The sequence below is a fragment of the Anoplopoma fimbria genome, chromosome 18, assembly GCF_027596085.1.
Source record: "Anoplopoma fimbria isolate UVic2021 breed Golden Eagle Sablefish chromosome 18, Afim_UVic_2022, whole genome shotgun sequence".
Classification (NCBI taxonomy): domain Eukaryota; kingdom Metazoa; phylum Chordata; class Actinopteri; order Perciformes; family Anoplopomatidae; genus Anoplopoma; species Anoplopoma fimbria.
In genome coordinates this window covers 6608124-6625111 of record NC_072466.1, presented here as the reverse complement: position 1 = coordinate 6625111, position 16988 = coordinate 6608124, and the positions used below count along the sequence as shown (strand labels likewise).

Genomic DNA, 16988 nt, shown 5'->3' with positions numbered 1-16988 from the left:
AAGACCTTGGCAGTCGGGAGTAAAAATGTGACCCGTCACGGATAAGAACGCTGCTGTCAAAACACGCTTTTGTATCGTAATTTCTTTTCCCATGCTACCAAAACGAAAGAGGCTAAGAAGTATCTGTGAAATATGTGCTTAATCTTTGTGTTTTGAAAACACAAACGCACTTGTCTAAAGAAAGTGAACTATATGCCTGATATTCGGGTGTTTAACAAATGTGAAGCAATAGGAGCTGGAAGCATTTTTTTTATTTTATTTTTACTGAGTCATGTATATTTGGTGAATTAGGTTATTAAAAGACAAGTATTTGTGCTAATTTGTTGATTAATCGATTTGGTAAGAAACATCAAATTAAACAATATCATTGTTTTATTGTTAAGCTCAATGCAAATTTGGCAAACCATGGAATACAAATCTTAAATCGGTTAATTTTCTCTCTTGTTGAGAGTTAGAGGAGAGGATGGATGACACTCTCATGTCTGTCCCTTAAACAGGAAGCTACAGGAGACTGTTAGCTTAGCATAAACACTGGAAGCGGGGGGGAAACAGCTAGCCTGGCTCTGTCAAGTTCAGAAACATCGCCTAACAGCGGAGATTACAGGAAGCCTGACTGCTGCCAAGAAAAAGTTAAAGCACTTAACTCCTAAAACTACAATTTTGTTTTTCGCATTTCTACTTCCAGTTTTTATGCTAAGCTACTTCACTCTAAAAGCTTAAATATATGAGACGGACAATTATATATTTATGGCATATATTTCCAAATATGTCATTCTTCCCTGATACACAGGGGAAGGTCTAGTGGTCTGAAGAGACAACAGAGTCAGGAGCAACAGGTTTGAAATGAAGAAGATGATGTCCGGGCTGCTGGGTGAAGGGTACACTAGGTGAAATTGGATTCTTAACCCTCATAAAAGAGTAAAAGAAAAACTCTACAGTGAAAACAGAGCTGTTTTTATAAGAAGAGTTGCCAATACGATATGAAAGAGCAACATGTCTTGCTGTGGATATTGCTGCAAACACGCTGCCAATTTGATGTTCCAGACCAAAACTGTTGGAAATAAAACTGGCTCAGCATTTTATAAATTATTCTTTATTCCCACTTAAGGGTCTTTTGGTCTATTACTTAAGTTCAGTTGTACCAACTGAGAATATTCTGGGCCAGATACACTGACTCTACCGACTATCTTTATAAGCATTCTGGTCCAGAATCACTAAGATATCAAACAACCTAGAAAAACCTTTTTTATCATTTAGGTGAAATTTTGCAAGGTGCAAGTTAGTATCATGCAAAACACTAGGCAAAGATTTGATGAATGAGTGAATTATGTGTTCAGTGAAAATATACTAAAAGCTCACACATTTGCAAGCGTCAATTTTTGTGCCAAATGTCATGGCAGCATCTTAGAAAAATGTTACTACTGAACAGCAGCTTTTACCTGCAATTTGAGTAGCAAACTGAAATCTGTCCAGCTCCCTGACTGTGTAATGATCTGCAGGTGCCACAAATATGATATTGATATGAATATGATACAGTGTGCAGCTGCCATACGAAGCAAAATGCATGATCAGCCAGGATGTGTCTTTTTAAGCATAAATGTTAAAAAAGAAAAAGTGCAATAAGACAAAATGTTACACTACACCCTGTACCATCTGTTGTGTTGCTGCACTGAAGTCCAAAGAAGCTCCAAAAATAACTAAAACTGTACGACAAGTATCAAAACACTACAAATAATTTGAGTCAGCCTCCAGGATTTTTATGTATCCTTATTAGACAATAAACACTTTGAGACCCAAAGTTTCATTTGAAGACATAGAGGAAAAGGTTAAAGAGAGAGATGATATTTTGTCGTGTTAAATTGCATTGCTTATTCATTCTCACTATGAATTTGAAGTGATATCCTGTTTCTGGGTACGATAATGGCCTAAAGCTGGTTGCCTAAGGCAAGAGGTATTGTTAAAGTCAGGTGAGATTTCAGATCTCATTAAAAAAGGTTAAATTCCTGAAATTATACTTGTACAAGAACAGAAAGATTTGCTTCACAACAGATTCAACCTTTTCATGGCGAACAGAACAGAGAACTCACACTGGATGCAGTTTCTTCTTGTTTCAACAGACATGAATGGATGGAGTCAGGGTTAGAAAGTAGACCTTTAGTTCCTCTGTGGATCGAACCTCTGAACCCGAGGAGGAGTCTGTATTGACCAAGTGACAGTAAATCTTTGGTAGAAATATCAATAAAAGGTCACATTCCATATTGGCCAGCTACTTTATCTGACAATAACCTTTGGTTTTTGGCTTCTTCTCAAACTTTGTAACTTTTTGCCCATTGACAACTCCCTCTGACTGTGAGCCAATTACAACAGAGCAAAAGAAAGGCTGAGAAAGAGTCAAGAAAGAGTCAGACAAACTATCCCTTCAGTAAAAGTTACACTAAAAATGTAATGTCTGGTCAAAATCAGTTCTGCTCAAAAAGTCTGAAATTTAACTATTGCAGCATTTTTTAAATAAAAACTCATAAAGCAACACTGTCAAATCGGCAGATCAATAAAGGCCAGTGTGGTGTATAAGACAGCTTTGTAATAATAGACAATCATCGCATGATCAACAGCATCAGTCATTTTAGGAAAAGCCACAAAAAGGGCCACTTTTATGTGACAGCATGGCAGAAGCAAAAGAGGAAGTCAGATGAATTTGACAGCAAAACATCAAACCAACAGTCAACAGTGTCCCATAATAATACCATTTTGGAAGGCACTGACACATAATGTTATCCAGCCAATCAGATTAGAAAAACGCTCCTTTGTGTGGCTCTAGAGGACATGGACGGATCACTCATTTTGTTGTAAAGTGTATACTGTATAGTAACCACACATCCCTTAACCCTTTTTGGTCACACAAAGTTTTCTATCACAAAAAAGAGTGGAGCACCTCAACGGAGGTGCGATGAAAGACAGCAATAAAGGTTATAAAACAGTCAAAAAACGTTCAGCAAATTCATATTCAAGTGTCTCGTATCCATTAATGGGCTCGTGGAAATCCCTTAAAAACAACTATTATCGCTAAACTATCGCTAAACAAAGCATTGTTCGTTCCGTCCTTAAGTTTTCAACCTTTGTGCGATCCGCTCTCCTTAACGCCAATCATTGAAAACTTTTCCATGGACCACAGAGAGCCTGGACAGGTGAGTTGCATCGGGTGATATTTCTTTTTAACCCCAACCTGAGAGGGCAATGATACGTGAAACACTTTTTGAATGGGATAACCGGTAAGCTTGCTAATCCGTTTTTTGGGGGATTCCTGCTCTTATGTAGCTTATTGGTCTTTTGAAGGTCATCTGAAAGCTTTATTACACAACTGCCTGTTGTCAGACTACAGCACGTACACGTTATTTACTCCACCGTCACAGAGTCAACACCCAACATATTTGGCTCTCTCCACCGTCTGCCATCTCTGCTCATTACGGATAACTTTGCGGTGTTAAACGACCCATTCGCCCATTAATCATCTGTCCATCCATACATCTCTGGGTATCTATCCATCATCGATCCATCCTTTCTTGTTATCGTCTGCTCCTCCCCTGCCTCGCCAACTCATCTCATCTCCCCCTCCGGCCTTCTCTCCCACCATTCATCCAAATCTCAATCCCTCCATTCCAATATCGATCCGCACACAGACATTCATCCATCCTTTATGAATATATATCTATCCAACCGTCCGTTCCCTCCCTCCCTCCCTCCTCCCTTCCTCCTTCCTCCCTTAGCTCCTTATCCCAGTCGAAGGGGCTTCTACAGCGAGACTTAACACGCTCCACCACCTCCGCCGTGCCTGCGTGTGAACACACACACACACACACACAGGCACTCCCTTTAGGATGCAGATGCAAAGACACACATACATCGCTTTCACAGCTCCCTGAGCAGCTCAAATGGGCCGAGAGACAGAGAGAGAGAGAGAGAGAGAGAGAGAGAGAGAGAGAGAGAGAGACTGTGCCGGGTAGGGAAAGAGAGAATAAAAGAAAGTGCAAATCTGGGAGAAATAATTGAGAGACTCGGAGAGAAAGGGCAACAATGATGGAGAACGGCAAGAATATGGCAGCAAAGAATAAGAATCCAAAAGAGACAAAAAGCTGGTGAATAGAATACAATTGGACCTAAGAGCAATTTACAAGTTTCTAAGCATGTTTATGTAACTGTGGACAATAAGATAAACTGTATAGCTTCTTTTAAAATTCACAACGATGATGCTTCTGAGGATCTTTTTATTTCAGATCACGATTTTGTTCCTATTTCACATCTTAAACCATCTCTCTGCAGCAAAGTGTTCTACTACTTTTAATAATGGCTCTATGTTTATGTCTAATAGTGATATGGATTCTCAAGTACGATCTCTTAATCATGCACTGTCTTCCAGTCCTGGTTATGTGGCTCCTATTAAGACTGGATCAGCTCCTCTGATCCATTCGTCCCCCTGGATAAACGACAGTAATCGCTCTTTTAAACGTACCTGAGGAGAAGCTGAGCGTTTGTGGAAAACCACAAATCTAAAAGTTCAATATCGGTACTTGAAATAACTTTTAATTTTAATGGATTTTGAAGTCAAGCTGAGATTTATTTCAAAACACATTCATCACACATGTTGGAAAAGAATTGCTGAAAATGTGTGACAAGAATTATGGAGTTGGACCCTTTGCTGTCTTTCGCCATTTTTGTGTTCATGTTTTTTTGGGCAGGCATGAACACATGGCTCGATGACGTAACCCCTCTATAAAAACTACAGCGCATAGTCCAATAACATTTGGAAAGTCTAGAAGAGCAGCACGAATCAATTATTTTATCCCCATTCAAGTTAGCATAGGGCTAAACCGGAAGTTAGCCGGTTAAGGATGCCAGAGAAACCTTCTTAGAACCTTTTAGTGGTGAAGTCTTTTTAGACCCCATCAGAAAACTATGTCACTTCTGCTTCACCTGCTGCTGCCAAGCTTTTAACCAAGTCATCCAAAAAGGTCTCACATGACCACCATTTTGATTTTCTTTACACTGGCTTCCCCATTGAAATTTAGAATCCAGTTCAAGATTGTTGTGATCACATTTAGAGAGTTGCATGGTCTGGAGAGACTGCCTATATTTAAGAGCTACTCCATCAGCAGCAGGTCTCTGAGGTCCTCTGGTCAGGGTCTGTTGGTTGGTGCTCGCTCCAGGCTTTAAGACAAATGGTGACTGTGCTTTATGAGGTTGTAGCTCTCTTTGTAACTCTCTCTCCCATTTGGTTAAAGATCTCCAGACACTGTGGACACTTTTACAAAGAAGCTACAAGATCCATTTGTTCAGACTTGCTTTTGTTTTTAGTGTCTTTTATGTTCCTAGTTTGATGTATCTGCATTTCATGTCTGTTGCTTTGTCTTCTATTTGTTGTTTTTGGAAGCACTTTGTGACGTCTGACTTTTGAAAGATGCTGTATAAATAAATATAGTATGATAATTATAGACTGTCTATGAAGGCTTTTTGTACTGCTGATGGGAGAGCGCTTAGATCGTAAGTAGAAATTAACTTGTATCACTGCTCCCCGTGAAAGCCTGATCTCTGCGTTTTCCAGCTTAATATTTAGCGTTCATAACCTTTCTGTGCTGAGCAATTTCCCCACAAAGTCCATTCCTCTCAACTGTGTCATATCAGTGTCATCCTGATAATATGGTTGTTTTTTTCCCTCCACATAGGAACTGTTCATCTGACACCAGTCACATCTCCGTCTCATAATTATGTGTAATGAAGCTCGAGGCATTGCTTTGCAGTCGCTGGCCATTATAATTCAAGCGCTCCTTTGATGTAACAAGATCAAAACGACTGCGCAGGCGGAATACCAGGATTCCCGGCAACAACAACAATAGCAACAACGGCATCAACAGGATGTGCGTTCTCAGAGAACAATGGGGGAGGGTTTTCACCTTGAGGGGGAGCCGCGATGCACCGCTGCAGTTTGATGTGCATTAAAATAAAACAGAGCTGTCTGTCTGTTCGTACGTCTGCCTGTGTGGCCTCCGTGTCAAGCTTTTTCTGTCTGCCGCCTGTCTGCCTGTGTGTAAATATTGAGGCAGCAGTATTCGGACAAACACCATCAGCTCATCCATCAGCGGTGGTCACGCACAAGGTCAGATTTCCAGCACCGTCGATACAACATCTTAGCAGCTCAGCAGACGCCGGGCCAGCGGTATCGCTCGCTCAAAATCCAGTGCATGACCTCTGTTGCATGTCGACGCCTCTCTTTCCTACTCGCTCTCCGCACGCTGAGTGTCGAAATGGAACCGGTGGCAAATTTTCAAAGATGTGCTTGTGAGTTTGGAGTGTGATGCAGGAAGATTGAAAATGGACCACCGGGTTGTTCTGAAGAAACAAGTGATTGAATTTAACCGGCTACATTGGTCTGTTGTTTTCCAGTGCCCTCTACAGCTGTAGTAGTTAAGGGGCTGAAGATGTTGGGGTGAAAACACTGCAATCAATGATGACATGTATTCAAGAATTCTTTGAAGGATTCCAAACATGTGTCCTGTGCCATTTCATTGCAGGCTTTTCCTCATACTACTACAGAAAAAACTGTGGATGAATGTTGTCACCCTACGAAATGTACCATATATTAAACTATCTTACACATGAGACTAATAAAGGATTATCTTATATATTATCTTATGAAACATATCATCTTTATTTCTTGCATCAGAGGTGAAATAAACTGACATTTCTGCAAAGGATAAACTTCCTGCAACTGAAATAACGAATCAAAGAACAATTCCAAGACCCTGAAACTGAAGCAGCTGCATATAAAAACACTTACTTGATCAGTAAAAAATAGCCTTCTCCCACTGTGACGTGTCAAATTATACTTATTTTAACAATCTGCAGCTTAACTGAACTCAGTGTCTTCATTTTTTGGTGATTTTCAGCTACTGTGGAGCCATGTTTTGATCATAACAGAAATAATGAAGTGTTTTAAATTTGCTACAGCACTGATTCGGGCCTCAAATTGGCTTCCTGTCCATGGCATAGGTGGCTGAGGCTCATGGGAATTCTAGCATTAAGAGCAAAGATCAATAGCAAACCGATGTGAAAAAACATGCTTTAAAAGAAAAGAAGTTGAAGACAAAGTCCAACACTAAATGTTGGGTTATCCGAAACATTGTCTGTCTAACCTAATGAAGTTATGCAATCAAACTATTAACTGATAATTAACATTGTTTGTGTTATAAAGGCAGAAGATTGGCCTATACAATTGATGTGAGTCCGTACAATGCGTGTCAGTATCACTGAGACTGTAGAACAAATAATCCAGCTGTGTAAGGGTTCATTTAAAGCCTCCACTGAGCCGTGGAGGAATATAGATTGAGTCAGCTTTCCCCACTCAAAAAGAAAAGAGATTTCACTTTTGTACAGATTCCCCTCTTTCACAGTTTCACAGACTGTTTTATGATGACAGTGTGAGTTGATACAGTATCATGGTATTGCACCCTCTCTGTGAGCCACCAAAATGCTTTTACACAACACGCTACAAACTCAACTGGGTGAACTCATGCTGTTTTAACCCAAAAAAAACAAAAAAACATCTAGTGTGGAAAATTGAAGTTTATGAGAAAGCTTTGCAAAGGAAGAGACAGAAAAAGTGGTGTTGCAGTGAGAGCGGGGCTGGTGAGGTGTTTTTTTGGAAACAGATTACAAATGTAGTTGATGTTATTGACAGAAAACCATTGAACATGTTTGATCCCGTCAGAAAAGACTAACGTAACTAATCTCTGTATGAGAAAACAACTTTTACAGATGCTGATGGAGCACAGGCTACTGATGGCAAGACAGGAGGAGGGTCTACAACTCTCTAATCGCCGTAGCAACTCATTGACTTAAACACGATACCAGAAGCTAAGTGGAGGGCTCAAATACCTGGACAACTACACACATCCGTTACTCTATCCACGCCATCGGGGATCAATTGGTGAAGGGTGAGTCCCTGTCACCTCCAGATGTGTTGTGAAAGACCTTGTCATCATCAGCACATTGGCCTTTGGACACATTCCAGCGTTAAACACACCTTACTGCACCATTTTCCTTTGCAAAAGTATGTCTCAATGTTTTGACTGAATTTGAAGTTGTTGTTTTTTTTAACACAGCAAATATATGGTGCCACATTTACAGCCAAACAGCATATGTAGACCGGGAAAGATATTCTGCCTCATACAGTCTTATTGATCAAAACATTCCAGACAGATGTGAAGCATTTTCATCTTTGACAGCATCAGTTAAATTTAGAAGAACATCTGGGATGGGGCTGTGGTTTAGTGTAAAAAAAAATCTTATCCATGTTTTACATAGTTCTGGGGGAAATAGAAGTCAGGAATCGCAAAGAAAACTTGCGGATTTGCAGATACTTTTGATCATGCCGAGTTTTCAGACCCTGCCCTAGAGATGACTGTTCACCATGACAACGGACCAGCCTGATTATCCACGCAGTGCACTGCTGTCAACAGCTGTGTGAAGTTGGGCTTGCCGTTTTAGTACTGCCATTATTTGGTGTGTTAAACACAGAATTGTATAATCACTCAGCATTTGGGGATAAGACATTTTTTAAAGAAAGTTAATTAGCAGAGAACTAGAGCGAAAGATGAAGATCGATGCTGAGAACTAGGAAAGGAAGAAGTAGCCTAATTCATTCTGTGTTAGTGTACAAGAGGAAGAAGAGGTTCCGACAGAGTAGTTAAAAATATCTGTTAGCTCGAACAGAGCTTGATCCATTTGTCTGATCGATGAAATCACAGCGCCGCAGTACATTGCCCTGAAAAAAACTGAGCATCTCTCAGTGAGGTTTATTGCCAATAACACTCTCTTGTTTTGGGGAGATCTCAACCATTGCGGATTTAATTCCTGCAGCAGAAATATCACTTCTGAACCACTGCAACAACAAAAAAAAAAGGGTTGCAATTTGTCAACAGTTTCCAGGTTCAGGCTGATTGGCCTGTTGTTTCCCTGTCTGTACCTCACAGGCATCTGCAGATTCGATGAACTAGCAAAGCTTGTAAAGGCTATTAATAATCTGGTGTTAGTGAGGTGGTTTCAACTGCTTCCAAAGATACAATCAGACACATTTATATACACAAACTGCAATTAACCATCTGCTAATCTATACTAGCTAACTGTTAGCATGTCCATTAAACTAGGTCGGGGTTATAGAAAAATAGTAGCAACGTAATAAACAGGAAAATGCACATCAAGCGTGTCATTATTGCTAAAAAAGAACCCAGACAGGTTGACGCCCTTGCCGTACATTATCCCTTACTTAGTGCCTTTTGCCTCTGAACCACATCACCTGCATTCACCAGCACTTTTCCAAAACACTATCATATTTTATTGACAGCCGAAAGCCAGAATAGCACAATAATCTTTCATCACACAGAACGACCTGAACAATAGGAATGCAGCTTTGACTGATCCAGGTCCCGGATCTAATGTCGGGACTGATTTGGCACAATGGGAGCACCTCAACAGGACCAGACTGGGGTGGGGGGGGGGGGGAGCTATTTGTGTGCACAGACTCTATTGAAACACGTCGAAATGGATTGCCATTCAAGTGTCAGCGGCCAAGGTGTGATGGCTGCATTCCTCGAGGCAGGGACAGAAAGAGAGAGAGAGGAGGTGGGGGCAGATAAAGAAATGAAAAAGGTAAAAAAAAGACATGCACAGAGATGGTGGGCATATATAACAAGACAGAGACCTGGGGGGGGGGGGGGAGAGAGAGAGAGAGAGAAAGACTGACAAATTAGAGAGTGAGAAAAATAAATCGTGACAGAGAATCTATAGACTGAGAGCTGGGATCGCGTGTGGCCCCTTGTTGAAAGCGGCGTTTGCACATAAAGGATAGTGAAGTCTTTTTATCTCACCGAGATGTGCCGATGAGGAGGGAGGGCTGGAGATTGCGTTTGTTGCCAGAGTGCCGGAGCTCCGTTCGCTTTCAACTCAAAGCACTCTCAAAGTGGATTTGCTTCAAAAATGATGCACACACACACACACACACGCAGCATATCGCAAAAAATAAATGTGACTGAGTAACTGAGTATCGGCAAATTTTAAAAGGAGCTGAAATAGAATCAGATTAAGTGGGCCGATATTTGTTGCAAAACTCCAATATCTTAATTAAAATCGACAATTTTAATCCAATTTGCAAATCAGATCAACCGAAATGAACCAAATGTTTTTTTTCCCATTTCATTTCATGTTGTGAAAAATTGAGTCAAAAATATCTTTTAACTGTTACAGGAAAATCAAACATGTCAAGAATGATTTATTATATTTTTTTCCACTTAAATGCGTCTCAAATGAGTATTGAGTTCTCGGTTTGAATGACTGCTCATGACTGTTTTGCAATCAGGTAACACACACGGCTCACACGCAGAGATACCATTTCTGCATTCATGTCGCAGCGTCCCGAGTGGTAAATTATTCATCATGTCCCTCAATGGTGGAAATGTCACAGGAATGTCCTGCCACAGACACACACACACACACACACTGTTTCTCAGATAGTCTATGGACACTGTATGTCCAACCTTGTTACAGTACATTAAAGCTTCATCTTTCTACATTTGAATTATGTCTGAAGATGTTTCCTTTGTATTCTGTTGGATTATGAATTATCATCTCACAGTCATTTTGCATTACACTCTGTTGCAAAGCTATAAATTCTACTCCATTCACTGTATTCAATTAACTTACTCACCGACAACATAATTAACGTTCCACCAACATAAACACCCACCAACCGTCTGCACGCGCTCCACTGAACCGGCCAATGGGAGGGCGGCCATCGGTTGCCGTCGTTGGACAATTTAGTAATCATCTCTGTGACAGCAGTCGGTGTGTGTGTGGGCTGATATATCAACCAGGACCACAATCATCGCCACTGAAAGTGAGTCACCAGTGGCATATGTGTATCTGTGTGTGTGTGTGTGTGTGTGTGTGTGTGTGTCTGTGAAAATGGTGTTTGTAAAAACACCATCTGATCTGCTATGATCTGTTTGCTCTGTTTTATTTCGTACCAACTTATTAATGTTCATCTCTCTTCTGCTCACAGCTCTGTGACACTGAGTGTGTTTATCTTCTGCTACATAATATTACTTCTGCAACTTATTCAGACTTAAAGAACCCATTTCTATGACTTTTTCTCAAAATGTGGGTAGATAGGGAATTTGGGGAAATATCCTTATTGGTAGTCAAGAGTTACTGTGGAGAAGGACAGACCACTCCCATGTCCGTAGGATGAATGTAGCATTTCGTTGGTTTAAACTGTGTCTGACTTTTTCTTGGCTGAACAATAGTTAGCCCAATGTGAAACTGCAACCTGTCGTTTTTTACTCTTTTGTTTTGTACTGATTAAACATCAATTAATGTCTTAATCATTGGGTCCAAAAATACTTTTTCCCCATAGACTTTCATCAGGAAAGAGGCTCATCAGAGGTTAATCAACTTCCCAGTACAAACACCTGAATAGCACTTATTAAACTCATCGGATCCTAAAAGTTTTGAAATGCCATTATAGCCAAATCAAGAGTATGTTTTCGTTCCTTCCTTCATGTGATTGAGCCCAAAATCGAGCCTGGACCAAGGCCTGGGAGGTGGAGTTAAAGGAAACGCAAGATCTGGGTAATTCTATCTGAATTTTATACATGAAATTCAAGCTTTTTTTGCTTCATGCATCGCTGAGCAGCTTTGAACAAGGCCCCGCCTCCAAGGCTGTATCCAGGTCTCTTTATACATCCATGGCCTTAATCTTTGAGACAAGCAGATTTTGTTACTTTTAGAAAGTCAGACTAGCTGTTTCCCCTTGATTCCAGTCGTTATGCTAAGCTAAGCTAGCCAGCTGCTGAGTGTAGTTCCAGATTTAGTGTAACATCCTGATTAGAGATTGGTCTGATCTTCTCATCAAAACCCTCTGCAAGAAATCAAATACGCATATCTTTTGTATGTTTTTTTAACATCATTGTAAATTTGCATTCATAGAAAGCAGTACTTTCAAACCGAATCTCAACAAATTATTCTATCAATCTGGAAAAATCAACTCTACTTTTGGATTAGTACGATTTCCACTGCAAGCAGACGTGTTGATTTAACGAAAGCTACACACTTGATCCCACAGCGTGAGCACCAAATCACATGATTACGGTACTCGAGCCAATCCTCCAATCAACGTTTCCCCAGTGTGTCTGAGACGCCTCGATGTAGGATCAGCCCTGAAGACTGTCGTATGTGGATGAAACAATGAGTTTGATTTATTGAATGGGCTGACAAAAAAACCCTGCAACTATGATAATCAAATAACAACATCAAATTCTCTGGTTCCATCTTCTCTATTAAAGTTGCTTCTTCTTTTTGTCTCTTATGTGACAGTAAACTGAATATCTTTGAGTTATGCAATTAGAAAAATGTCACCTTGGGCTTTAGAAATATGAGACGGGCATTTGTAAGCATTATGGGACAGTTAATAGATTTAATGATTTATTGATTCATTGAAAGAAATATTTGGCAGATAAATCAATAATGAAATGGAATCGATAGCTGCAGCCTGAAATCACTACGAAATGAACAGAAACCAACAGCTACTGCAGGAAAGCAAAAAAACAATCATTTTAGTTTACTCAACACTAATTGGGTCCACTGAGATGTGGCAAAAAAAAACAGGTAACTAACAAACAGGCCTCCCACACAGGAGTACACCACATTTCCTCTTTACACCTGACACACGGTGACGACAGCTGTGAAACACGCATACCTCCAACCCCCATCATTGATCTCTGCAGAGCTACAGTGACATCACATATCTCACCAATTAACCCGGCTAATGAAGCTGGGAGAAAAAATAAATAAATAAAAAACAATGCTGTTAAGCGTAACATTAAGACATCAGTTCCGCTACAGAAGACACACACTGACCGGCATTGTTTTTCTGCTCTGCGAGGTCAACTATTAAGTGGAAGATTACGTGGCAAAAACAATTACCTCCAGCAGAGAACAAGGCTGTCTTTTAATTTGTGGTCAATTAGGTTTCCTTTAACAGAGAGCGATGTGGGCAGTTTGGTTTCCTGTGGGCGACTACAGCAATGACACTGTTACTTAACGACGTCATGGAGTTCACCGTCAGAGGTCTTCTGTCGACAAAAATGGCTGCAACTATACAAAAAAAAGCCAACTGTGTATGTCAGAACTGTAACGTACTGTAATGCCACACCCTCCAACCCAGCTAGCGGTGGTATCAGCTGGCTATGCTATTACAACAGCTAACAGAGCAGAACATGTTGTTGACTATGGCATGGCATTAGTTCCACCACATTAGACTCAATGGCTATCACTGTGACAGCATCTCATTTATACACACACACACACACACACACACACACACACACTCATAAAACCCCTCCCCTCTTTCGTCACCTACGGAAAACACACACGGCGATCTCCATTTACAGCACAATGGTGTGTTTCTTGTATGTACAGAACATGAGCCAGTGTCGTTAGCATTGTACTGTAGACACATGTTGACAAAAAAGAAAAAGAAAATGTGCATTGAAAGGTCCAATTTCACAGCACAATGGACTTTTCACAAGCACCCACTTGCACAATGCGGGTTATACACATTAATACATCCGTTGGTGAGTTAAGTGAAATCTACTGAATGCAAGCACACGCGTGCAGCATCACGTCTGTAACAGTGTCCTATTCAACATGACAAAAGGTCTTCAGATGGCGTTAACTGTACATGACTCCATGAGTTCGTATGAACAATGTCCCATTCTGTACATCAGTATGTCTTTTAGTTTCTATACACATTTCTAGATTTTTTTTTTATAGTAGCAATCAAAACACCGAAAAATGAATGGGCCAAATGTGTATGTTTAAGGTGAGAGGTGACTCTGCAGTTTTTTCTGGCGTTTTAGAGTCTCGATTTTTTGGGGGTTTAGGGCCCGAAACTTTATTGTTTGGTTCGTTCTCATCGTTGTTTACAGACCCAACTTTTTTTTTTTTCCAATGAATAAATTCTGCTTTACCTACTTTACACTGTTCGGTACTGTAAACAGAATTTGGACAAAAGTTAGCGGACTAGCTTCTGAACATATAGCAAGTAACAACTAAAGATATATTTCCTCAGGAGTTGGTGGAAAACAAAAGATGGCCAATAGGAGAGAATCATTCTTACAATGGCCAGAAACACAATGCCAAATGAATGCAGAAGTTGCTTATGTTCTGTAAATAAATAATCGTTTTCTAAAATGTTAGCCTTTAAAACTTTACTGGACCATAATGTGTCAATGGATTTTCTCTCTGTATGATTTAACACTGAAGAAAAAATGTTTTGAAGGAAAGTCTCTCTTCTAATAAAATCCATTGCGCTTTTAGCTGGACATTTCTTGACTTGACACACACACAAAAAAAAAAGACCAATCAACCTGCCATCTGCTGCTTCATATCAATGCTGGGATGGGATACTCCTTTAGACGTGACGGATTTCCATGACACAACTAATGACAGCATGTATTCCTATTGCACAACCTCACATTTACACACACACACAAACATAAGGACCGTTCCCTTTCCTCCCCATTGTCTTGCTCATTACCAGTTTCCATTGTCACAGATGGTGATGGGAGCATAAAGTAAAGAGGGAGCGACACATAATGAGTTAACTCCATGAGTATACATCAGCTCTATTGCTCCCTCTCTTCCTCCATCCATAAATCACATGTACCTGGCCTGTACATCCATCCATCTGCCATCCAGTCAGCCATCCATCCATCCTTTACCTCCTTTCAATTTATCACTCAAAGCCTCCATCTATCCATCAATGTTCTGTAAGGACTCTTAGTGCCGAGCTCCCACTGTCGGCCATTCATCCGTTCAATCCACCGTTTGTCAGACTGTCCCTGAAACCTGATCCCAGCTTGTACCAATGACCTTTTAGGCGCCTATTAACTACTGAAATGTGACCTTTTTAGTCATCCATCCATCCATCCATCCATCCATCCATCCAACCTGCTCCATGTCTTGTCACCAAGCAAAAGACGTGTGTTTTTTGCTGAACTGTTACACAAAAATAAACTTTCTTTGATTGATCGGCCCATTCCCCCCCTTTAGGATCAATAGTAAAAATGTGCACTTACCAGCTGCATGCCACAGATGAAGGCCAACGTACACCTTCCACTACAGCACCCCATGGCGTCCTCCTCCGTCTCTCCACTGATCCACGTGGAGGAGAAGAAACTCTGGCTTTACACTCCCCAAAAATCCTCCAGCCGGACCTTCCAAGAAAATCCAAAAAGCGCTCCCCTCCACCTCCACCACCACCACCCCTACAACCCCCTCCCCTCCGGAGGACCGTCTGGCTGGCTCGCAGCCCAGGTGGAGGCTCCGTGAGCAAGGTGCAGCCCCCCTGTACCTGCTGGAGCTCAGGGGAGATACAAAGGCTACCACTTCATTCAAATGGCCGGGTCACTGACAAGGTAAAAAAAAAAAAAAAAAAAAAAAGGTGGATTTTCCAACACACCTGAGGTCAAGGGTCAAAAGATGGGAAATTGGGACACTTAGGGGGGTGATTCAAGTCCACTATTTGTTTTAGTTTGTAGTCAGAGATATCAGGTGGTGCGGTGCATTATGATTGATTGGTCAGAATGAAGTCAGATTTCAAATAAAACTACATTGACCAAGAAAACAAATGTTACAGTGACTCTCCTATTGTGTCCAAACAGGGACTACTTGTCCAACCATCTTCTCCTGGAACAGAAAGCCTGCAATGGTGACAGATTGGTACAGTATTGATTAAAACACCCAAAAAATGAAAGACTCTCAAATCAGTTGGTTGGTGGTAGAAAATTTATGGATATTCCCAGAGAATAGTGTGTTGTAAGGGTGGAGGAAACAAGTGAAAGTGGTGTCTCCTCTCTCCTCTAACGGTTATGTAGCGGCAACATCCATCTTTCATTCACACTGAAAGAAAAACACGGTTTGTAATCCAGTATTTTCCTCTTTAATTTATTGAGTAAAAAAAAAAAAAATTGTTCAACCGCCGTGTCTGTTGGCGAACGTTAACAAACAAGTCCTCCAACGGTTCATCTCCAACGGTTCATCTCCAGGCGAGCTCCACAACACAAACCGCCGTTTTTTATGCGCCAGCCGTTTTTTTTTTTTGATTTTTTTGTCGGACGGTTAATTGCCGTTGGTCCTCCTACGTCACAGCGAGGAAAACATCTCTAGAACGTTAAAAAAAAAAAAAAGAAGAGAAGAAGAAGAAGAAGACAGAAACGCGTGTCCACGTCTCGGGTGGAGAGACACGGGGGAGACTTCAGTTCGGGGTAAGTCTACCAACGGAGGCTGCGGAGAGCGGAATGAGGCTGAGTTCACTGTGTGTCGTCTCGGGGTTGTTTGTCTTCCAGGAGTGAGGACGGGGAGACAATGGGAACCGGGACGGACCAACGGACCAGAGACACAGCCGCGAGGAGCGTCTCGCGCTTGCCATCTGTCAAGACGACCACCAACCAACCACAGAGCTGTTCCGGTTGGGATTTTCAAAATAAGAGTACATGTTGGAATAACCCTGGCATTTGATGGAGGATATATATATATATATATATATATATATATATATATATATATATATATATATATATATATATATATACAGTACCAAAAGTTTGGACACACCTTCTCATTCAACTAAGTTTGGACCAGTCAAACGTTTTCTCATTCAACTACTACTATATATATGTATACATATATACAGTACCAGTGTATTTATATATATATATACACACTCACACACATATATATATATATATATATATATATAGTACCAGTCAAAAGTTTGGACACACCTGCTCATTCAACTACTAATATATATATATTTGGACACACCTTCTCATTCAACTACTTTGAAGAATGTAAAATATAAAACATATTCTGGTCTGTTG

At 40.7% G+C, this 16988-nt stretch overlaps 1 protein-coding gene across 2 annotated transcripts in view; it reads right to left on the bottom strand.

The window, feature by feature from the left end:
* nkain2 (sodium/potassium transporting ATPase interacting 2) overlaps window positions 1-15239 on the bottom strand; it is a 68331-nt gene extending 53092 nt beyond the window's left edge. For both annotated transcript variants that reach the window (XM_054618818.1, XM_054618820.1), the window contains exon 1: window positions 15186-15239. In XM_054618818.1, the coding sequence (XP_054474793.1) occupies window positions 15186-15239 (54 nt within the window). The remainder of the gene's footprint in view (window positions 1-15185) is intronic.
* Between the last annotated feature and the right edge of the window lie 1749 nt (window positions 15240-16988).